At 52.0% G+C, this 22,571-nt stretch overlaps 3 protein-coding genes across 3 annotated transcripts in view; 2 read left to right on the forward strand and 1 right to left on the reverse strand.

The window, feature by feature from the left end:
- The window catches only part of DNM2 (dynamin 2), an 88,259-nt gene extending 87,811 nt beyond the window's left edge, over positions 1-448 (forward strand). Inside the window, exon 21 of the mRNA XM_052643765.1 lies at positions 68-448. Within this exon, the coding sequence (XP_052499725.1) occupies positions 68-107 (40 nt within the window). The 3' untranslated portion in view covers positions 108-448. The remainder of the gene's footprint in view (positions 1-67) is intronic.
- On the reverse strand, positions 292-3,557 carry TMED1 (transmembrane p24 trafficking protein 1). Its single transcript, XM_052643766.1, has 4 exons — positions 3,309-3,557; positions 2,541-2,638; positions 2,222-2,405; positions 292-1,231 (listed from the first exon to the last, which is right to left on the reverse strand). Exons 1-4 carry the CDS (start codon positions 3,489-3,491, stop codon positions 1,013-1,015), a joined length of 684 nt encoding a protein of 227 aa, XP_052499726.1. The 5' UTR covers positions 3,492-3,557; the 3' UTR covers positions 292-1,012.
- On the forward strand, positions 2,577-21,131 carry C7H19orf38 (chromosome 7 C19orf38 homolog). Its single transcript, XM_052643767.1, has 8 exons — positions 2,577-2,650; positions 10,966-11,066; positions 12,348-12,656; positions 14,842-14,934; positions 15,812-15,839; positions 16,571-16,608; positions 17,840-17,874; positions 20,784-21,131. Exons 2-8 carry the CDS (start codon positions 11,036-11,038, stop codon positions 20,919-20,921), a joined length of 672 nt encoding a protein of 223 aa, XP_052499727.1. The 5' UTR covers positions 2,577-2,650; positions 10,966-11,035; the 3' UTR covers positions 20,922-21,131.
- The last annotated feature ends 1,440 nt before the right edge of the window (positions 21,132-22,571 follow it).

Consider the following 22,571-nt stretch of genomic DNA (forward strand, 5'->3'; position numbering starts at 1 on the left):
ACAGCCCTTCCAGCTCAGCCCGGGTCACAGTTAAACTTTGCTTTCTGATTTTTTCTCTTGTGCCCAGGCGACCACCTCCATCGGCTCCTGCCCGGCCTTTCTTCTGAGCTTCGTGGGAGACCCCTCCCGCCCGTCTGGCTGCCCTCTTAGGGGCAGGACTGTCCTGGCTGGTGTCCCTGAGCCCCAATCACCAGGCACTGTGATTTTTTTTTCTGACCATAATTTATTGATTCTGGTGCCCAGACCACCCTTCGCTCCAGGAGGCTCCTGTGCAGGCTTGAGCTGGGCCATCCCTTGGCCCCGTCTGGGGCCCCTGCACGAAGAGCAGGAGGGCCGGGTGGTCTTGCAGACTCCGCTCCCCGAGTTCTGTAACCAGACCTCACACCCAGCCCACTCCCCGCTGGGCTGAGGGGCCAGGCCCCTTCCTGTCAATAAAAGTGACTGTTCTGGCAAGAACACTGCAGCCACGTCTTGTTCCCCCTGGCCCCTGGCACAGCAGGCCACCCCCAGTAGCAGCACAGGCCTTGGGTGGAGCCACAAGGAGAAGGCAGGCAGGCAGAGGATCCCGCAGCAGTCAGCCCCCTCCTATTGGGACCTAACTTGGAGGGCCAGCGGGAAGACAACGGGGAGTTTGCTTCCTGGGCCCGGTCCAGCACTGCACAGGGCTGGTGCCGACTGGAAGACTGGCTAAGGCACGTTACAGTAGGGGACAGAGGCAGGGCCAGAAAACCCCAGGGTTGCCTTCGAACCTTGCAGTGCCCCCCATGCACCATTTCTAGGAAAACAGGTGCAGCCACTGAGCCATTCCTCCTGGAGGGACCCACACCTGCAAGCCAGCCAGTGCTCCCCGCCCAGGCCCGAAAGGGTTGGAGACACAGTGGGTGCCCCACCTCAGGGCTGGAACTACACAGCCTCCCCTTGTGTAGGAAACTGAGCTGGGGAAGGGATGCCCCTGTCTCACATGCATGCGCCCTGCTGCCCCTCCTCTCCCCTGTTCTTCCACAGCAACAGGCTACGTAGGCACAGGCCGCTTGTCCTGAAAGAAGCGCTTGAGCGTGCAGACTTGCAGCACGGCCACAAGCAGCAGCACGGCCACGTTCACGGCCGACCAGAAGTTGACCCGCTCCAGGTTGCCTTCTTGCAGGTTGCGGTCACGTGCCTCAAAGGCTCGCAGCAGAGTCAGCACTTGGATGCTGCGCTCCAGCCGGGTCCTCATGGTCTCGATGGACTCCTGTGGCAGAGAGGGAAAAGGCAAGGCTTTGTCCTTGGATGGGAGTGAGAGTTCGTTCGTTGGAAAGAGGGGGAGAGAGCTGAGAGCACAGATTCAGTGGCCAGGCTGCCTGAGTCTCAAGCCCTCTGCCATTCACTGGCTGTGTGACCATGAGCAAGTAAACAACCTCTCTGGACCTCAGTTTCCTCCTCCGAATTAAACCTCAGGGTTGTAAGGAATGAATGCCCAATTAGGCATAAAGAGCATACTAACTAGTAATCAATAAAAAGCAGTAGGTGAAGCCAGACTGCTTGGGCTTAAATATTGGCTCTGTTGCTGGCTGTGTGGCCTTAGGAGAATTACTTAGCCATCCTGTTCATCAGTTTCCCCAACTGTAAAATGGGGGATAATTAGAGCACACTCCCTGTATATAGGGGGCTTCCCTGGTGGCTCAGACTGTAAAGAATCTGCCTGCAATGTGGGAGAACTGGGTTCAATCCCTGGTGTGGAAGATTCCCTGGAGAAGGGAATGGCTATCTAATCCAGTATTTTTCCCTACATATATAGTGGTTATGGGGACTTCATGAGTTATTTAAGCCCTTAGAACAAGGTTTATACCTAGAAATGTTCTACTGTTATTAGGTTGGGGGTACCAGTATGTAGGGGGCTTCCCAGGTGGGGCTAGTGGTAAAGAACCTGCCTGCCAGTGCAGAAGACGTAAGAGAAGTGGGTTCGATCCCTGGGTCGGGAAGATCCCCTGGAGGAGGGCACAGTAACCCACTCCAGTATTCAGTATTCTTTCCTGGAGAATCCCATGGACAGAGGAGCCTGGTGGGCTACGGTCCACGGGGTCACAAAGAGTTGGATATGATAGGACTGAAGCAATTTAGCATGCAGGCACCAATACGTAGGGAAGGTGAGGTCAGGCCCAGGCAGACCCCAGCCAAGGTGAGAGGGCAGGGAGCAGTGCCAGAGGTCTGGAAGGAGTGGCCCCAGCTCTCCTGGGCACACCTTGATGTCCTCCATCTTGACATCCAGAATCTCCTCAGGCTCCACAGCCTCTGCCCAGCCCTCGACCTCCTCCTCATCCTGTAGGCTGTCAAAGATGAGTTCAAAGAACACAAGCTTCTCCGAGATGGTGCTGAAGGAGTTGTCAAAGCACAGCTTGTAGTCCCCGGCCTCCGTGGGCTCCACCCTGGGCATAGAGACACACATGACCCTGAGTGGCCGACCAGCTGGACTTTTCGAGGCAGGCAGGGTGGTAACCCGAGGCCGCCGGCGAGGGGCAGGGCTGTAACTGAACCCGGACAGCCAGCGGGACTTAACTCACGTGTGCACACCGTCTGCCTTGCGGGACTCGCTGACCAGCAGCACTCCCTGAGGGCTCTCCAGACTGAAATCCACGTCCAGCCCAGCACCTCCGATCACCTGGGGGGGCAGGTAAGAGCAGGATAGAGGGCTAGGGCTAAGCCAAAGGCACCTGCCAGAGAACGTCAGGGCTGGACCGACCCGCATAGACCCATACCGACCACCACTCAGAGGTCTACCTGAGTTCTGACACCTACACCTTCAAGCCAGTCTTGCCCCACTCCCGTCCCTCTGTCCCGCCCCTTGCCTTGGCTCCGCCCCCACTGAGATGATGCTTTTTGTATGGCCACGCCCCCCATAGAGATGACGTCCCGACTTGGCCATACCCCAAATGAGACGACGGAGCCCTGCCTTCTTTCCTTAGCCCAACCTCCGAGAAATTATCAGGTTGACCACACCTTTTTTTGTACAGCATCCTGGTCTTCCAACTCCCTCAATCGACCCAATCCTTTTGACCACGCCCACTCGCGACGGTCCTGCCTTCTGACGGGCTCCCTCGTTCTCCCGATGACCCCGCCTCCCCGCTGCCCAACTCTAGCCCAGCCTTCTATTCCCACCCCTTCCGCTCCCACGCGCCGTCCCCGCCCCTCCGCCTCGCTCTCCCTGGCTCCGCCCTCGTGCTCCGGAGCTAGGGCTCCTCCTCCTCTATTCAGTGCATGCATAGCGTGCTCTGGTTTGGCCACGCCCCGTCTCCGTGCCTCCGCTCGCTCCCCAACACGGGACCCTGTACCTGGTACTCAGTCTCAAGGCTTGCGTTGGCCGGCGCGGACTGATAGAAACACTGCTTCCGCCCCGCAGGCAGCAGGAACGTGAACTCGCCGTCCTGGATCGGCGGCGGCCCTGCCCCTCCCACGCCCACTGGCGGCAGTAGTAGCCACAGGGCCAAGCCTAAGGCCGCGCCGGCCGCCATCATCCGGGTCACTGTCTGGTCTGCTAACCGGTTGCGGCTCCTTTAAGGAATAGCTCTGTCCCCTATGCTATTCGGCTGAGTTCATTGGCAGCCGCTTTTGTCCGTTATCCGAAGCCCGCGGAACCTGGAGTGAAGGACCCCCTGAGAGCCTAGCTGTCCGAATGAATGCCTGATGCGCCTGAAAATACTCGATCTTCTACAGATTTTTCTTTGTAAAGCCTCCTTTCTAGCCTCAAACACTGTGGGGAAAATTACAAAAATAAGACCACGATAGTACATTCTCCTCAGGCAAAAGTTAAGACAACTATGGTGGCGGCAGCTAGGTCCTGCGGTTTTCCCAAAGTACCCCGCGCGCAACGACTGTTGTTCGAATCCGTCTGGGTGTAGTGTGTCGAAAGTAGAAGCAGGGCGTGTTCCTGCACGCGACCTGTTGGGCTCGTGTATAAAAAAGCTCAGCTAGGGTGGGTGGAGACTTTTCTATTAATGTGGATTCTTGCCGGTCCTAGGTCCTTGAGCTTGGCCCCAGGTCCGATGCCTAATCCTTTCCTTGGCGCCTTAGAACCGTCGTTTTATCAGTCTCCTTGTTTCTTAATCGAAGGTGATGAGAACTGAGATGAGGCCTGGCCCATAGTGAGCCCTCTGCATTTTTTCCATATTGTTTGCTCGGGAGCCTGGCCTCATCCTGCTCGCGAAGGGTCGCAAACTCGACAGCCCAGGTGCTTAGCGTCAGCAGAGAAAAGCAGAGAGTGTGGGAAAAGCAGATTGCCTAGTTCAAACCATGCCCCATGCTTTACTTGAGGCATCACACTGCTGGGCCTCACAGGATGATGCTAGGCCTTGACTGGGCTGTTGTGAAGATTAAATAAGATGATGTTTATTTAGTGCTTGGTGCATCCATAGGCCCTCAGTAAATATTAATTTATATTCCAGGTTTATCGCCTTGCTCTGGGCATGCCGCCAATCTCTAATTCTGGTTTAGAGAATTTGGAGGCAACCTAAGCAAACAGATAAGAAAGATGTCATTGGAGAAACGGACTGTGGAGATTCCATCTAAACATAAGAAAAAATGTTCAGATTGGCAGTGTTGAGTTGTTCAAGATAGCATGAAAGAGGTTGGCAGGTGGTGGCAATTATGCTTTGAACACAGCTGGTGGCTGTCAACTACACATTTGGAGAGCTTGGGGGAGTAACACTGTAATGTCAAAGTTTATGTATGGTCATGCTTGGTATTCCTTTTGCGGGAGGAGGGCAGGGGGACACCGCAAGGTATGTGGGTGTTCCTTACTGTTCCAAGTTCTTCTGTCATTCAGAGTTACTGCTTGAACATTTTGAAGTAGTTGTGGAGAATCGGTGATAAATTTTTGTTACGGATTCTTTTTTAACAAGCGGAAACACATTAAAAAGAACCATTTTAAGTAAACAACTCAGTGGCATTTAGTATATTCATAATATTGTGCAACCATTACTTCTACTCACTTCCAAAACATTTTCATCAGGAAGGAATCCCTGTACCCATCCAGCAATTATTCCTCATTCTTTCCTCACCCCAGTCTGGTGATCAGTCTGCCTCCATGGGTTTGCTAATTCTGGATATTTCATGTAAATGGGATGTTTGACCATTAGTGTTTGGCTTCTTTTTCTTAGCATAATGTTTTTAAGGTTTATCATCACATCACTATTTAATTCTTTTTTACAGCTGAGTAGTATTCCATTCCATCTATTGGATGCTTGGGTTGTTTCCAATTTTGGCTATTGTGAATAGTGCCTCTAGGAACCTGTTTGTTTATGTATTTGTTTGAGTATCTGCCTCCAGTTCTCTGGGGGTATATACCTGAGAGTGAAGCTGCTGGGTCATATGGTAATTTTATGCTTAACTGTTTGAAAAACTGCCAAACTTTCCCACAGTAAAGTTGCACAATTTTACACTCCCACCAACCATGTACAAGGGTCCCATCCCAATTTTCCTACATCCTCATCAACATTTGTTATATTCCATTTTACTGTTAGTATATTCCTTCTCATGTATGTGAAGTAGTATCTCATAGTAGCTTGTTTGTTTGTTTTCTTTCTGAGGATGAGTCCATTTTATTGAGGGGCATCAAGGGAGGGTCTCAGGATTGGGAGGACAGTGAGATCTAGTGTCCTTCTCCTAGCTGGGATCTCCTCAATTTTACAGTCTCTGGAAGCTCAGTGGGTAGGTTTGTTTGTTTCGTTTTGTTTTGTCATGCCACATGGCTTGCAGGATCTCAGTTCCCTGACCAGGAACTGAACCCTGGCCACAACAGGGAAAGCCCAGAATCCTAACCACTAGGTCACCAGGGAACTTCTAAAAGCTCATAGTGGTTTTGATACTGAGCATCCTTTCATGTGCTTATTGGTCACTTGTGTATCTTCTTTGGAAAAATATCTGTTCATGTCTTTTATCTGTTTAAAACTTGTATGTTGTTATTGTCGAGTTACAATATTCATATATTATGGAATGAAAAAGGAAGAAAGAAAAAACAGTGAAAAACCTCTCCTGCTCTTTGCCAAACTCTGCTGGAGCACATCGATAATCCATTTATAACTCTGCCTTAGCCTTCTCTTCCTATTTGCATCAAGCCTAGAAATTGACCAGAGATGAAAGAGTAAGGTCTTCTTAAGTCTTTCCTGATCATCTGTCCTGCCCTGGGTATGCACATTGCTCGCTAAAGTCCCCAGTATATATGGTGCTTTTGAGTGCTTTAATTACCCAAAGAAATTCACCCCAGCTTTTCCTCCCAGCATTTGGCCATGTATGTTGTCTTCTTCCATTGTAATCTTGTACACCAGAGAGCTGTGAGTTGTTCCTTCCTTACAGTGTTTTCTAGGAATACATTCTGAGTTAAAGCACACTGCGTCAGTCCCTCAGGTTACCCCCAGACATGTTACAACACACACACACACAATACTGTGAGAATGAGGGCTGTTCTGCTCCCGCAGAAACTGGGAACCAGGGCTCCACGCTGGGGGCACAGGCGGCTATCTTCAGATCCTCCACTGTGCTGGACAAGGAGATGAGGAAAGGTATGGAAAACACCACAAAGCTTTCCTGCCACGTTCAACTTGCCTCTTCTTGATTTGCATTTCCTTCGTTAACATAAATGTTTAGCTGTTTTCCTGCATTCAGATAAAATTGACTCTTACCATTTTTGCTCAGTTTGTTGATGTTTTGCATGAGATACAGGCCTATAGAGCTATCAATCCCACCTTTTTCCCTGTTGGCTGGGATGAATGGGTGATTCTTGTTTTCCCTCGATTGAGCAAAATCCTCCCTCTCCCCCAGTATTCAACAAAATGTACTGGGTAGACACTTATCAATGTCCTGGGAGCTGTCATCTCAGTGCTGCTCCACTAAATGATTTCAGGTCCTCAGAAGTGCTCAGAAGTCAATGCTAGGTGGGTAGGTAAGGTGACCTATTTCACCTAGGTGGAGTTGGGGAGAGCTTCCCCAAGGAGGTGGCATTGAATTTCATATTTGAAGTAGTAGGGAGAAGAAGAAAGCAGAAAAAAACAGTTCTCTGACATCAAAGGCACTCAGAGAGTTCAAGGGGCAGAAAGGGGATGAAGGTGGGGTGGGTGGGAGGAGTAGCCAGAGAAGAGATGGGAATCTTGGGCAGACAGCCCCTCATAAAGGCCCCTCTTTCCTTTGTCATGTTGCCCCAGAATCTTAGCCGGGGGTTCTTACGACTGTGGGGAGTTGGCCAACTGGCTTCTGCAGGTCAGGGATTCCCCTGACATTATAATCGAAAGATTACAAGAGCGTGTGCTGGGCAGTGTGTTTTTCCCACCGGAGCTGTTCTCCACCATACTCTGTACTGCTTCACAGTGGGGGTGGAGGGGCGAGGGGGCTGATATCTCCATACCAGATCAATGTGGCTGCCTTTTCCTCTGCTTTCCAGTGGAGTCTGGCCCTCGTAGGATATCTAAAGGCCGCAGGAAAGGAAGGTCTGGCTCCTACCTTTTTGGTCTGCATCTTTCAACGAAAGCCTGTAACTCTAGCTCTCTCCAAGTTCCAGGACCCCCACCCACTCCAGCAACTTCAGGCTTGGCTGCTAACAGTGCCCGTAGGAAGTCACTGTCCCTCATTGCTTCCCTTTCACCCTGCTCATGACTCCTCAGTTCTGTCTCTTAAGGGCATGATCTGTGTGACAGCTGACCAATACAAGTATGTGTATCTATGTTCAGTTCAGTTCAGTCGCTCAGTCGTGTCCGACTCTTTGCGACCCCATGAACTGCAGCACGCCAGGCCTTCCTGTCCATCACCAACTCCCGGAGTTCATTCAGACTCACGTCCATCGAGTCGGTGATGCCATCCAGCCATCTCATCCTCTGTCGTCCCCTTCTCCTCCTGCCCCCAATCCCTCCCAGCATCAGAGTCTTTTCCAGTGAGTCAACTCTTCGCATGAGGTGGCCGAAGTACTGGAGTTTCAGCTTCAGCATCATTCCCTCCAAAGAACAGCCAGGACTGATCTCCTTTACAATGGACTGGTTGGATCTCCTTGCAGTCCAAGGGACTCTCAAGAGTCTTCTCCAACACCACAGTTCAAACGCATCAATTCCTCGGTGCTCAGCTTTCTTCACAGTCCAACTCTCACATATACATGACCACAGGAAAAACAGCCTTGACTAGACGGACCTTAGTTGGCAAAGTAATGTCTCTGCTTTTGAATATGCTCTCTAGGTTGGTCATAACTTTCCTTCCAAGGAGTAAGTGTCTTTTAATTTCATGGCTGCAATCACCATCTGAATTCAAAATTCCAGGTTATAGATCCCTGAATCACATTAGATACTCTCAGGATGAAGTCTTCACTTACATCCAAGACCCCATCCCCTCTACCTACAATGCCCTCCTTCCATCTCCTTCTCAGGCTTTCAGAGTCAGATGTCACCTCCTCCCAGAAGCCTTCCTTGAACTTCCTGAAGCTAAGTGAAGAACCTTCCTCAATGACAAACTTCAACATAGCACTTCACCAACCGGACTGTCACTGTCTGCTTGTCTGACTCACTGAACTCTGAGCTCCCAAGTGCAGGAGCTGTTTCATTCATCATGGTATCCCTGGTACCCAGCATGGTTCTGAGCCCTAGTGACGCTCAGTAATCAGCTGGTGGCATAAATAAACCAAATATCTCTCCCAACTCTTGTCTCATACACACCCAGAAAAGAGCCACAAAAATAGACTGAGGGAATGTGTTTTGGCTTTCAAGTCAGACAAGCCCAAAATATTTATTGTTCACTGTGTGCCAAGCACTGATGTAGGCATTGGGAAACTGCAAGAGATGGCTCTGTCTCTGTACTCTGGAGGAAGATATCTGGATGAGTTCAGTAAATTCAAGCATGTTCCATGAACCATGCTGACCTAATCTAATTGATATTTACAGAATATTACATCAAGCAACTGCAAAGTGCATTTTCATTTTGAGTGCACATCATATGTGGATATATACTGGGCCAGTGAAAAAAGTATCGGACTTCCCTGGTGGTACAGTGGATGAGAACCTGCCTGTCAATGCAGGGGACACCAGTTCAATCCCCGATCTGGGAAGATTCCACATGCCTCGGAACAGCTAAGCCCATGTGCTGCAATTGCTGAGCCAGTGCTCTAGAGTCTGCGAGCCACAACTACTGAAGCGCACGCACCTAGATCCCATGCTCTGGAACAAGAGAAGCCGCCACAGTGAGAAGCCCTTGCACTGCAGCCAAGAGTAGCCCCCGGATCGCCACAACTAGAGGAAGCTGGCAAGCAGCAACAAAAACTCAGTGCAACCAAAACTAAATAAATGAAGGAAGTTAGGAAAAGAAGCTCCAGTTAAACATATGGTAACTGAAAGAAAGAACAAAATAAAGATAAGACCACGAAGCAATGAAATAGAAAACTGGAAATAGAGAAAAACAACAATGTCAAAGATTGGTACTTGGAAAAAGACTTAAAAACTGAATAACCCCCAGCAAGACTAATCAAGAAAAAAAGAGAGAGAGAGAAAGAAAGCACAAACTACTACTCTTAGGGATCAAAGAGGAGACATCACTACAAACCCTACAGATATTAAAAAGCAAATAAGGAAATACAGACAGGTTTTTAGCGATGAGTTCGATATTGTAGATGAAATGGACAAACATGAAAATACACGCATGCTAGTTGCAATCAAAGAAAATTACAAGGTACTATCCTGGAATTCAGAAAGGGGATTTTTCTAAGTTCAGAGGGATCTGGAAAGATTTCCTAAAAAATTAGCATTTAAACTTGAGACATGGACTTCCCTGGTGGTCCAGTGGTTAAGAAACTGCCTGCCCATACAAGCAGCACGGGTTCAATCCCTGGTCTGGGAAGATCCCAAATGCCGCAGAGCAACTAGGCCTGTGCACCACAACTACTGAAGCCTGAACGCCCTAGAGCCCGTGCTCCACAGCAAGAGAAACCCCCATAGGAAGAAGCTTGCACACCATAACTAGAGAGTAGCTCTCACTCACTGCAACTAGAGAAAGCCTGTGCAGCAACAAAGACCCAGCACAGCGAAAAAAAAACCCCTAAGACCTGAAGGAGAAGTGGGATTGGACCAGGTTCACAGAATTGTGTTCCATGCAGGGATGATGGCATACATGCAAAGGTCCTGAGGTTGAAATCAGCTTTGTGTATCCAAAGAAAAAAGTCCACTCTAATGATCCTTTTTAATGTTGGCAACTACACACTTGCATCCTTCCTGGGTATAAACCTCCAGGTGGGCCTGGTAGACTTGACCAGAAATGTTTAGAGACCAAGGTTGGTAAGACAGACCTTTGGAAATTTCCTGGCTGTCAATAGGAGGCAATTTACGCTGCAAACAATGTAATTTCTTCCATTCTGGAGCTGATGTTTCCTTTCACCTGACTGGCGAAGCTCCTGAGACACAGGAGCTTGTGTGGCCTCACCCTGTGTATACTCACACCCCACGAACTGATACACTTTGTCTCATAAATTCTTTGGAGCTAGTGTCCGCTACTCTTAGCCCCATTCTTGCAGGCAGCAAGCGGAGGACTTGCCAGGAAGGCCAGGAAGGACTGTCCTTTGCCTGAGGTCACAGAGGCCAAGCCCTAATCATCATGCCCTACCAACTTCCACCCCACACGTTTCAGCTTTTGGGCACATGTTGGGCCACTTTTTGTGACTTGGGCCTGGGTTTCCTATACGACCCATGTTCCCTGTGTTTCCTCATGCCCAGTTAGGGAAAAATAAGCGCACACACACACACACACACACACACACACAGGACCATCTCATCCACCTTTTCCTCCCATCTGCCAAACCTGGGCCCCCAAGGAGCAGTGAGGTGCCAGGCTCTGATGTGCGTCTGTGGAAGGGGTGGGGAGGGGAGAGAGTCCCTTTCAGTGCCCAGTGTGTGTGTGAGCAATTTCCTGCCAGTGAGGAAACACTCGGCTCAAATCAGCCCTGGTTCTCCTTTCCCTGCTCTGGCCTCACAGGAGGAGCTGGCAGCAAGCCGTGGGCCACCCTAGCCTCCGCCAGATTTCCTGACCAAACGCGGGAGGAGAGATGCTCTGGATTGTTCTGCTGTTTGCAGCCGGTGAGCTGATGTCCCTGCGCCACCCCTCACCCTGTTCCGCTCCCTCCATGCACCACCTCATCTCTGCTGGGGGGTGGCGGGGGTTGCGTGTACACAGAGCAGGAGCTGGAGAGGCTGAGCCCTGACAGATTTGCCCTAGAGCCTTGGAAAAGCCCCCGGAGCATGGACGTCTCTTGTGGGGTGTCAGTACCCCCACATCACAGGTATTAGGAATGCCACCCCACTGGAGACAGCAGTGCCCACGCCCCATGACTCAGCCCTGCTTGGCCTCTGCAGGTTTCTACCTCCAGGACTGGGGCAGCAGGAGGATCTATGGTGGGTCAGAGAGGGTGGAAGGGAAGCTGGATAAGGAAAGGCTTGTGTCGACCTCACCTGAGCCAGACACTCCACGCGGGAACCTGGGGCCGCTGGGGAGACACTGGTCCCTCCTGCAGGAAGCCGTGCCCTGAAATCGTATCCCTCATCACAGCCTGGGAAACAAGACAGAATCACTCTGCCCGCCCCTTCTCTGCTCGATCACCCCCACCTCCTGCCACCTGGACTCCTTGAGCACCCCACACCCCTTCCAGCCTCCAGCCTTTGCCTGAGATGGTCCCCCTGCCTCGAATGCTCGCTCCCAGATCTTCCACGCTGCGTCTTCAGGGAAGCCCTCTCTGGCTACCCCATCACCCTCGTCTCCTTGAGAATGTCAGCTCCCCAGGGCAGGCATGTCTTGTCTGTTCCTCTGTCTGCCTGTCTCATCCACTGCTCTGTCCCCAGAACCTAAACGGGGCCTGGCGCATGGTCAGTGCTGTTGGTAGAAGTAATACGAGTGTAATTGTGATGCTGGGTAACATCTACGGCTGTTATAATAAAATGACTCCAACAACATGACCTCTCACCACGTGCTGGGCGCTTGATCCTCTCGACATAGCGGTAGGGTAGGGACAGCTAGGGACTTCCCAGGTGGCGCTAGTGGTAAAGAACCTGCTTGCCAATGCAGGAGACGCAAGTTCGATCCCTGGGTCAGGAAGATCCCCTTGAGCAGGGCATGGCAACCCACCCCAGTATTCTTGCCTGGAGAATCCCATGGAGAGAGAAGTCTGGCAGGCTACGGTCCATAGGGTCACAAAGAGTCAGACATGACTGAAGTGACAGGGCGCACACACAAGGACAACTAGCCTCCAGTTGTACATAAAAACCAAGGCCCAGAGAGGGTGAGCCATTGCCCAAGCCTACACAGCCAGGCTGGCCTCTGCTCTAACCACCCACCCACCTAACCTCCCCTATCTTGCTTCACAGGCTCCGTGGCGATCCCGGCGCCATCCATCATGCTGGTGCCCCCACACCCCAGCAGTCAAGAAGACCCCATCCACATCTCGTGCATGGCCCCCAGGGGCTTCACAGGGGCGAATTTTACGCTGTACCAAGATGGGGAGGTGGTGGAGCTCCTGAAAGCCCCCAAGGACCAGCTCAGGGTCATCTTCAACCTGAGCGGTGGCAGCAGGGAGGTTCGAGGGGGACCGTTCTGCTGCCAGTATAGTGTGCTTGGTGAGAATAGGCAACCCCAGCTGTCAAACCTCAGCGAGCCTGTGCACGTCTCCTTCCCAGGTAAGTCCCTCCCATCGGCCCTCACTGCCCAGGCTCCATCTTCTCACAGCAGAACCTTTGTAGGCACTGTTCTCTCTGCCTGGGAGTCATCACTTTTCCAACTTGGTGGGAGTTTCTTTTCCTCCGTGGATGGAGGAGCCTCGTAGGCCACAGTCCACAGGGTCGCAAAGAGTTGGACATGACTGAGCGACTTCACTTTCACTTTCACCATATGCAATGAGTACAGTCATTCTTCCCATTTTCCAGATAAGGAAACTGAGGCACAAGAGCTGAAGAGGCTGGCCCAGGTCACTCAGCCAGCAGGCAGCAGAGCTGGAGTTCCACCAGCCTCTGAAGTCCAGACGTTAAACCTCCACCTTTAGGAGCACGTTTCCTTACTGGCCACAGTATTTATGAGTACCTGCTATGCACCAGGCACTGTCCTTGGCATTGCAGGCTCAGCAGTGAATGAAACAAAAGTCCCTGCCCTCTCGCACATTACAAGGGGGTGGCAATGTACATCAGATGATAAATAAGTTTTGTAAATATTCAGTCAGCTAGTAGGGGACAAGGGAAGTGACAGGAATGAAATACAGCCTGGTGAAGGGCATCTTTTTTTTTTTGGTTGTGCCACGTGACTTGCAGGATCTTAATTTCCCAACCAGATAGGGAACCCAGACCATAGCAGTGAAAGTGCTAGAGTCCTAACCACTGGACCACCAGGAAATTCCCAAGGGTGTCATTTTAAATAGGGAGGAGAGTGATCAGGGAAGGTCTTTCCGAGGAGTTGATGTTTGAGCCTGAAGGATGAGAAGCCAGCCACATGGCTGTCTGGGGCAGGAGGGTTCCAGGCAGAGGAAGCTGGCTGTGCAAAGGCCCTGAGGCTGGAGCGTGCCTGGTGTGTTTGAGGGACATGAAGGTGCCCCATATGACTGAAGCATAGCAAGCAAGGGGATAGTGGCGGGGAGATGAGGGCAGGGGGAGGCAAGGAGGATCATGCAGGGCCTTGTGGCTGCAGCAAGGACTTGGGCTTCTTGTCTGAGTGCGACTGAAGCCCTGGGAGCGAAGATGTCTTCCTTTGGTCTTTCCAGGAGTGGGGGCTGGGCCTGGTCTTTGGATCAAGGAGCAGGAGGGAGGGAGGGAGAGAGGAAGGAGCCTCGGGGTAGACTTTGTCACCAATAGCCAGAACTTTCCTGCTGCAGAGAGAAGGTTGTAGCCAGCAGAGGCCCACAGGTTGTGATGACAGAACACTCTCTGTGTCCTTCCCCGGCCTCAAGTTCCACTATCAAAGGCCCCCTTCTCTCACCTTGGTCCTGTGGTCTCAGAGTAGGGCAGTAACGGCTCTCCTGCCTCAGAGGAAAGAATGAACAAGGGCTACTGAGAATACCCAAGTGAGCGCCTCTCCTCCCCTCCTGGCTAGTTCCTGACCTCCACTGGGGTCCGGGCATCTCCTCCTGGCTCCCCTGAGAGATTCCTTGCCTCTCTCCAGGGAGGGGCAGCCAGATCTCTTGCAAAGACATAAACTCTGGAGCCGGGGCTTCATGCTTCTGTGGCTACCTCTGTGTGGGCCTCAGAGTCCACCGTGTGGCTGGGGATGGATGTCGTCTGACCCCGTTACCCAGCCAGCAAGACTCTTCAGACCACAAGTAACTGAAAACTGGACTCAAATTGGCTTCAGCAACAAAAGGGGATTTGTTGGTGTACTGAACTGAAATTTGTTCATGGCACTGATTTCTGGCATGGCTGGATCCAGGTGCTCAACCGTGTCAGGAATCATGTGCCACTTCTCAGCTCTACTTTCTTCTGTGTCTCATTCTTAGGCAGGCTCTCCCTCTCATGTTGTGAATTATATACCTTGGAGCCCCAGATGTATATCCTACCAGCTTTGCAATGCTGGCCTGAGGAGTAAGCCTCTCTTCCCAGTAATCTAGCCAAAGTCCAGAAATTAGTTTCATTGGATCAACCTGGGCAATATGCCACTCCCTGAACCAATTAGGTTAGCCAGGGGTAGGGAATGTGCCAACTGGCCAGACAGATTTGCTAGTTCCCCAAGGTCTAGCTATACCTAAACCAAATGTTTCTGTGGTATAGGGGGAGGACTGGCTCTCTAAAGGTAGCCTGGATGTATGCCAGGAGTCCCACTTTCTCCCTGCACCCCTACAATTCTATGGCCTACCCAATCTCTTTTTTCCCCATCTTCCTCTAGTGCCCACCTGGATCCTGGCACTCTCCTTGAGCCTGGCTGGAGTCGCTCTCCTCCTCTTTGGACTGGTGACCATTGCCCTGATCATCAGGAAAGGTAACAGCAGGCAGAGGAAGCGTGGCTCACCAGAACTTGCAAATGCACTAAAATGCACTCCAACTCACACGCATTTTTAGGAGCACAGAGGCACTCAGTTGGGAGTTCTTACTCCAAAAACTTAGCAGTGAAGAACCTTTCAGAATTTCAATGACGGTGGTGGGCAGGGGAAATTCATACATATATATGGTAAAATATGCATGATGTAAAATTTGCCATTTAACCCTTTTTTATTTTTTATTTTTAAATATTTTTGGCCATGCCGTGGGGCTCGTGGGATCTTAGTTCCCCAAGTGAAGTTGCTCAGTCGTGTCCAACTCTTTGCGACTCATGGACTGTAGCCCACCAAGCTCCTCCATCCATGGGATTCTCCAGGCAAGAATACTGGAGTGGGTTGCCATTTCCTTCTCCCCAACCAGGGGTCAAACCTGAGCACCTGGCAATGAAAGTGAACCACTGGGGAATTCCTTTTTTTAAAAAAAAAAGTTTTAGTTTTAAAATTTTAACCTCTACTGCTCTACAACCATCAGCACCATCCATCTCTTCATCTTCCTAAACTGTAACTCTGTCCCCATTAAATACTGACCCCCGTCCCCTCTCCCCCAGCCTCTGGCACCCACTGAAATCAACATTTAAAACGAATTTTATTTATTTATTTTTTACATTTTTGTACCTTGCTTGAAGTTTTTACCAACATACATTACTCATGTAATTGGGAGGGAAAAGTGTCTTCAGTAGCTCCCCTGTTGAGAGGGAATTTGACAGGGGAGAAGGCAAGGCTGGGTAGCAAATGTACAAGACGCTTTATTGGTTTCTTAGCTTTTTGAACCAGGACCAAAATCTAACTAATGCTTTTTGTTTGTTTGTTTGTTCCCAGTTAAAGTAAAAAACTTGAACAAGAAACGGTGAGAACATCCCTGGAGACCCTTAGAGGGTAGTTTTTTGGGGGAAAAATTTCAGCCCCAAGGCAGGAGTTTCTGATGGGCATTGAAGAGCTGGCCAGATTCTAGGGGCGGAAGGATACGTCCAGGGCTCCATCTCGAACAGCGCCCTCTGGTGGATGGGCGGCTTAATAAAAATAGGTTCTCTTTAGGAAGCGCTTAAGGTATGCTCCGGGCTGTGCTCCACCACTCTGGACCTTGAGTTCACATTATCCTCGCATCAGCCCTGGAAGTAGGCTCTATGGATGACCCCTTTTAACAGATGAGGAGACTGAGCCTTCCTCACATTCCTTTATCTCCAGTTGCCAAAATTTGTTGAGTAATCATTCTAGAAATCCATAGTGAGGGGGAGGAGGGTGGGTGTCCCCTGGCATTGTGCAGCCCCCAATGCGTAGCCTGTAGACAGTGGCCCTGGTTCTTGGGCATCAGAATATATCCACTGGCCCCAGCCTCGGTTTCTCCTCTCGGAGAGAGGGGCGAACACCTTGTTGCCTGGTGGCAGAGTAGCCCCAGTGATCAAATCCTGACTTCACCTGGCTGTGGGGCTCCTGCAAGAGATTTCTATCTGAGGGATTTCGATGGGGGGTGGGGGGAGGAGGTGGCTGGGGAGGAAGGATCAAGTTTGGGGCCAGGGCTACCCGGAAGGAGCCTCCTGCCTAAGACAAGTCATCACTTTCTCCCGAATCCCTCTGCAGAGAGCGAGAATCCTGCTGGGTTAACATCGCCACCACAGGTCTGTGCCTCCCTGTTCCTGTCCCTTGCCTGGGCAGAGTCACTGCCTCAAAATGCCATCGGGTCTCACTACTTGCTGCTGAACCCCATCTACAGCTGTTCACTTCCCTTAGAATCCAGAACACATGCTCCTCCTCTTTCCCTTCCTCCTCCCCCCTCATTTTCCTCCCAGTTTTCACCTCTCTCTTTCTTTTTGGTGCAAACAGCTTTTACCTCTTACCTTTCCCTGCCCTATCCTCAAGCCATTCATTCATCCCGCCCTCTGCCTAGAATATTTTTCCTCCCTGTGTGGTCTCCATCTAAAGGTCGCCTCCTCTAGGAAGCCTTCCCTGACTCCCTAGGCAGGATCTATTCTTTCTACTTACATTCCCCTAGCACCCTGTCATTCTTCTTAGTCCTCAGTAGACACACAACTAAGTAATCATTGCATGCTTGGGTGTATGATACTCACCTCCAGTACTGGACCATCAGCTCCAAGAGGGTGGGGAGTTGAAACTGTCTTGTCCACCACGGGGGCACCCAACTTTCCCAATGCCTAGCACAGTCCTTAATGGAGCCCCACTTGTGGTCCAGAATGTGCTGTTCTGCCGGCTTCCACCAGGGGGCCAGAGAGAGAGCCTGCCTGTGAGGTGTGATGCCCAGGAAGGGGCCCTACGCAGAGAAAACTCCACTCTCCGCACCTCTTCCATTGTTTCCCGTATTCATTGAGCGTCTACTATGTGCTAAAGCCTGAGGGCTCCCGAGATAACCAAGACAGAGGTGATTTCTGTCCACAAGCCCATACTCCAGTGGGGAAACAGTCCATGACACGCTGGACACTGTCTGGGCTGGGAGGGTGGTCTCCGGAGGAAGTGGTGTTTAAATCAGAGAACTACAGGGGCAAACAGGGAGTAGCTGGGTGAAGGGGGCAGTTAGTGGGAGAGCCCAGGATAGGGGGAGATGAGAAGTATTCTGGAGAGCAGGAGTTGAGACGAGGCACTCATTTTCCGGAGGGCAGCCAGAGGCCACCTAGGGAGAGTTCTGAGCAGCAGAGGACGAGTTCAGTTTACAGCTGTTCACCCTGCAGAACGGGCTGGCGGGCGGACAAAGAGATTGCTGGGTGATGGACTCCATGCCCTTCCTCAGGGTGGATTTAGGGCCTGTGGGCTTGTGGGGAGGGCCTGGGAAGTGGGGCGGGGGAGCGAGAAATCCGAACTGGCCCCCACCCTGGTCGTCTTCTCTTTCTGTTCTAGACATGTCCTTCGACAACTCCTTGTTTACCATCATGGTAAGTCATCCCGTTTCTCGGATCCAGTTTTCTGCTTCCTGTTCTGACCACCGGAAGATGGGGGCTACCAGGGGGGCTGGGCTGACCTGTTGTCTCTGGGCTTCTAGGGCCGGGGAAAAGCCCAGAATCACTGAGCGGGGCTTGTTTCTGAGCTGAGAGTTGGTTCTGGAAAATTCCAGGGGATTGGAGGGAGCCACGCTGTCCAGGGCTTTGTGGGGCAGTGGGCAGGTTGTCAGCACTGCCTCTGCACTCACAGTGGTGACAAAAGATGACCTGGGGGCTTCTTTGGAGTCACGGAGCCTTATGACAGTCTGGTATAAAGAAAAGACTACTTCCATGTTCAGTTTCAGGAATTTCAGCTAAGTTGTCCAGACATGTATTCCCTTTTGGGGGAGGAGGGTCTCAACCTTCACACCCACCCCTGCTCTGCACCTCCTATTTAGCAAGGCATTGCTCTCCCAGATCACATAGCATCCTGGCTAGGATTTGAAACCCGGTCTGTGGATCTCCTCTGCACAGCTGCATTTTGTGGTGGCCTTGGGGTAATTATTCTTCAGTAAGTTAGAGATATCTGACCTGTGGACACTATGGATGCAGACAGTGTCCAGCTAGGGGAATACCCTGGCGGTCCAGTGGTCAGGACTCTGCATTCCCACTGCAGGGGCCACGGGTTCTATCCTTGGTTAGGAAACAAGATCCTGCAAGCTGCGCTGTGGCCAAACACAGAAACAAAACAATGCCCAGCTAGCTTCTCTCCATGCAGAGATGGCACAGGTCTGGGGTGCAGGTGGTCCCACTTGAGGAGGCCTCAGGAGTCCTATCTGTATAAATGGATGCTTTGGGACTGTAGTGAGGGAGCTGGAGGTGGAGTCAGTTGGCTTGGGGCGCCACTGTAGGAAGTAGGGGTTGGGGGAGGATTGGGTGGGTTTGACATAGCCTTCCTGGGTATCTGGACAAGAACAAGGTGAGACCCTTCATCCCCTGAGCTTCTTAATTCCACAGGGGGAGACGGACGATAGCACATCGGGTAGGGGGTGCCCAGGAAGCTAACACATTCAGATGGGAGATCTGGGAGGTCTAGGAGATAAGTGACAAGCAGGAGATAGCTGTGGAGGATTGATCCAGGCTCAGGGCACGTTCTCCACAAGGCCCAGTAGAACTGGGGTGCAGAGGAGAGACGAATGGAGGGGGTTCCTGCGCAGAACTTTGACTTTTATCCCAAGTGAAGTCAGAGCCCTGGAAGGTTTGGAGCAGAGAGATGTGACCTACTCTACATGACCACGGGCGCCCTCTGGTGGCTGCAGCGAGCACAATCTGTGGGGGCCGTGGGATGACAAGAACCCGGGGACCAGGCGCAGACAGCTCAGATGGTTCAGGCGCCAGACGTAGTGGGTAGTTTGGTCCAGCGTGCTGGCAGCGGAGGTGGAAGGCGTGAACAGATGCAGGTCAGATTCAGAGGATGGGAAACACGGCACCGATTTCGGAGTAGATGAGTGGGCGGAGGGAGAAGGAGCCGTGGCGGAGTCCTTGAGAGACAAGAGAGGGGCCACCTCACCCAGTGACGCTCCAGAGCAGATGGAGACCGGCCTCAGTCACTGGTATACAGATGGTGGGAGGAAGGCGCTTGGCACCGACCTGTCCAGCCCTCTGAGGTCTCAGCTCAGGGAACAAGCTGTTAAGAAAAACCTGGAGAGTAGGGCACATTCTAAAACCCTCCCTGAGAAGCCACACTGCTCAAGGCACTAGCCTGGTGGTTTCTGCTTCCCTCCCCCCACTTTTAAAAGGCATTTAAAACGAAACGATGGGAAGACAGGAAAAAAAAAAAGGAAAAAATAACTTATTTCTCAGTATCCTAGTCCTGGAGACTTTAAATATAAACGTGTATAGACTATGAAATACATCCAAATGTAAAAATTATCTATAATCTATATTCATAAAGTTCTCTTCTATTTCTTAATCCCTCTGCACCCACTGGTCTCCACTCTGCACACATGCAGGTAAATGACCATTAGGAACTTCTTGCACATACAAGGAAGCAAAGGCAAAAATAGCAAGTCTGTATCCTCACTCTGTTTAACACAAATGACAGCATGCTAACCATACTGTTATGCACTGATGGTTCTTTTCTTTAACAGTAAGTTCTAGTAATCTTTTCTAGTTTCTTTTTTGTCATTGTAAAATATAAATGAAATTTACCATTTTAGTTATTTTTAAGTGTACAGTTCTGTGGCATTAAGTATATTCCTATTGTTGTACGACTGTTACCATCATCATCCTCAGAACTGTATCTTGGAAAACAAACCCTGCCAAGGAATTCCTTGGCGGTCTAGTGGTTAAGCCTCATCATTCTACTGCAGGGGGCCCAGGTTTAATCCCTGGATGGGGAACTAAGATCCCACAAGCTGCGAGGTATAGCCAAAATAAAACAAAACCCAACAAAATTCTTTGCCTATTAAACAACTCCCCCACCTCAGACCCTGGCACTCACCATTCTGCTTTCTGTCACTTTGGTGGATTTGCCTATTCTGGATTTTTATAGAGAAATGATGCCATACAGTGTTCCTCTTTATGAGTCATAGCCACCCCAGGATGAAGGGCACTGCCACTCTCCCCCATTGTACAAAAGGGAGAACTGAGACATAAAGCGGTTGATCACACCACTAGGAAGAGGTGTAGCTGGGATTTGAACCCAGGCTGTCTGGTTCCCTTTTCAGTAGACAGCAAGACAGGACAGATGGCAGGATCAGGGGTCTGCAACTGTGTTTGTGTGCAGGTGTGTGTGTGGGGGGGGGGGGTCAGTGAGGTGAGACCTGATGGATTGTGGGAGTCTCAGCCTCAGAAAAATGGGCAACCCAAGATCCAGAAACCCCAAATCACTTCATTCTCTATTTTTCCCTCTACGGACAAAGAAAATGACTTCAGAAGAAGATGCAGCCAACCTGGATGCTCCTTCAGGCTCCACTGAGACACCTGGACCCCGGAAGAGGCCCACCTCCACGTCATCCTCACCTGAGCCCCCTGAATTCAGCACATTCCGGGCCTGTTAGAGGAGCCCCTCTCTCTGTCTGCATGCCCTCTGTTCAGCCCTCCGCCTGGAGCTGGCCAGGCTGTGCAGGGCCTCAGGTTGCTCCAGCTACTTTGAGGACTTCTGGCTGCTGCTTTCTCAGGGAACTGAACAGAAGGGACAAAGGGGATCCCTGGCCTTGGGGCCTTCCTCACCGAGAAGCAGGAGTGGGAGAGAGGGGTGAAAGCATTGACCTGGAGGCTGGACGGAAAGCAGGAAGCATCTCAGGATTTCCAGTTTCTCAACCTACCAGGGGAGAAGGAGCCCTTCTGGCTGTTAGCTGGGCTGTTATGAATCTGACCTCGCACACTCCTCCAGTTTCCTCCTTCCCATCACACCTGATTTGGCCAACCTGACTGGATTTTTGGAGCATAGGGTACCCTGGGTGGGGTATATTCTGTGTGCCCTGCTGGCATGCCTAAGTTATTAATTATAATGTTTTGAGCTGTTCCCAAGGTCTCTATGGAGTGTAGTCCATAGAGGATGTCTGATGTCTAATCACTGATTCCTAGGGAATGGGGAGAAGTACCCCTCAAGTGCACGCAGTCAAGGTGGTGTCTGGGGAGGGCCATGGGGGTGTCGGGAGAAGAGATCTATGTGAGGCAAGGGGCCTCAAGCTCCTTTGGAAACCCTGAAAGAGAATGGGGCCCTGGAGTAGTGGATTCACTGGCCAGTCATCACTGGGGGAAGGAAGAGTGAATGAGGGGGTCAGGGGATAAGGGGGGGTCCAACAGTTTTTTTGTGGGTAGAAGACAGTTAAGGGCCAAGAATGGAGGAGGAGGGCTCTGGGGGAAGGGGAAAAGAAAAGGAGCCGTTGAGTGCCTGAGAGGGGCTAAAGATGGGGTTCAGGGGCCAAGTCCTGGCTCAAACTGCTCTTCAAGCGGGCGTGCTGGGGGTTGGGGCCACAGGCTGGGGCGTGGTCCTACGTTCTGTCCCCGCCACTCCAGCCCTTCTCAAGAAAGCAGAGCCTCACAAAGCAAAGCCCGGCGTGGGAGGAGCTGGACCGGCATAGGGGCGGGGCCTCTCCGAAGTTGGACCCCGCCCCTCTACGTGCCGCCTCACAAAGCCGGGCGGGACCGGGGGCGGAGCCAAGCCTCAAGCGCCAGACCCGCCCCCGCCGTTTCCCGGGCAAGAAAGCCATCTCACAGCGCGGCCGCCGGCGTGGGGCGGGGCCCGAGGGCGTGTCCGCAGGGACGAGCACCGCCCCCTGGCGCGAGCTCCGGGCCCCGCCCTTCCTGGGACTCCGCCGCTGCATGGTCTTACAAAGCGCGGCCGTTCGGGCCACGCCGAGCTGGGGGCGGGGCCCTAGATCTAGGGGCGTGTCCGCGCGGCCGAGCATCACCCTTGACGTACGCTCCCACCCTGCAGTTCCTGGGCCGCGGAGTCACCTCACAAAGCAGCGCCCATTCGCGCGGGGCGGGACGGGGTGAGGGTGTTCGGCCCCGCCCCCTAGCGTGCTCCCGCCCAGCGCCCAGCGCCGCCTGCAGGGGGCGCTGCGCCACGGTGGCCGGGCCGCAGCGACGGTGGCGGCGAGGCGGCGCGTGGCCGGCAGGCGGCGCTGCCCGGCTCGGCCTCGGCCTCGGCCTGCTCGGCGGCGGCGGCAGCGGCGGCGGCCTGGGCCCGGGCGCGGCGG

The sequence above is a fragment of the Budorcas taxicolor genome, chromosome 7 (genome assembly GCF_023091745.1).
Source record: "Budorcas taxicolor isolate Tak-1 chromosome 7, Takin1.1, whole genome shotgun sequence".
Taxonomy (NCBI): Eukaryota; Metazoa; Chordata; class Mammalia; order Artiodactyla; family Bovidae; genus Budorcas; species Budorcas taxicolor.

What these genes read in the sequence shown, in the direction of transcription:
- TMED1 (XM_052643766.1), bottom strand. Translation starts at nt 3,491, where the DNA reads ATGATGGCGGCCGGCGCGGCCTTAGGCTTGGCCCTGTGGCTACTACTG. An exon ending in GCCTTGAGACTGAGTACCAG is followed by an intron (nt 2,639 to 3,308) that starts GTACAGGGTCCC and finishes CTGCCCCCCCAG; the next exon opens with GTGATCGGAGGTGCTGGGCT. An exon ending in TCAAGATGGAGGACATCAAG is followed by an intron (nt 1,232 to 2,221) that starts GTGTGCCCAGGA and finishes TCTCTGCCACAG; the next exon opens with GAGTCCATCGAGACCATGAG.
- C7H19orf38 (XM_052643767.1), top strand. Translation starts at nt 11,036, where the DNA reads ATGCTCTGGATTGTTCTGCTGTTTGCAGCCG. An exon ending in TGCCCTGATCATCAGGAAAG is followed by an intron (nt 14,935 to 15,811) that starts GTAACAGCAGGC and finishes GTTTGTTCCCAG; the next exon opens with TTAAAGTAAAAAACTTGAAC. An exon ending in ACTCCTTGTTTACCATCATG is followed by an intron (nt 17,875 to 20,783) that starts GTAAGTCATCCC and finishes CTACGGACAAAG; the next exon opens with AAAATGACTTCAGAAGAAGA.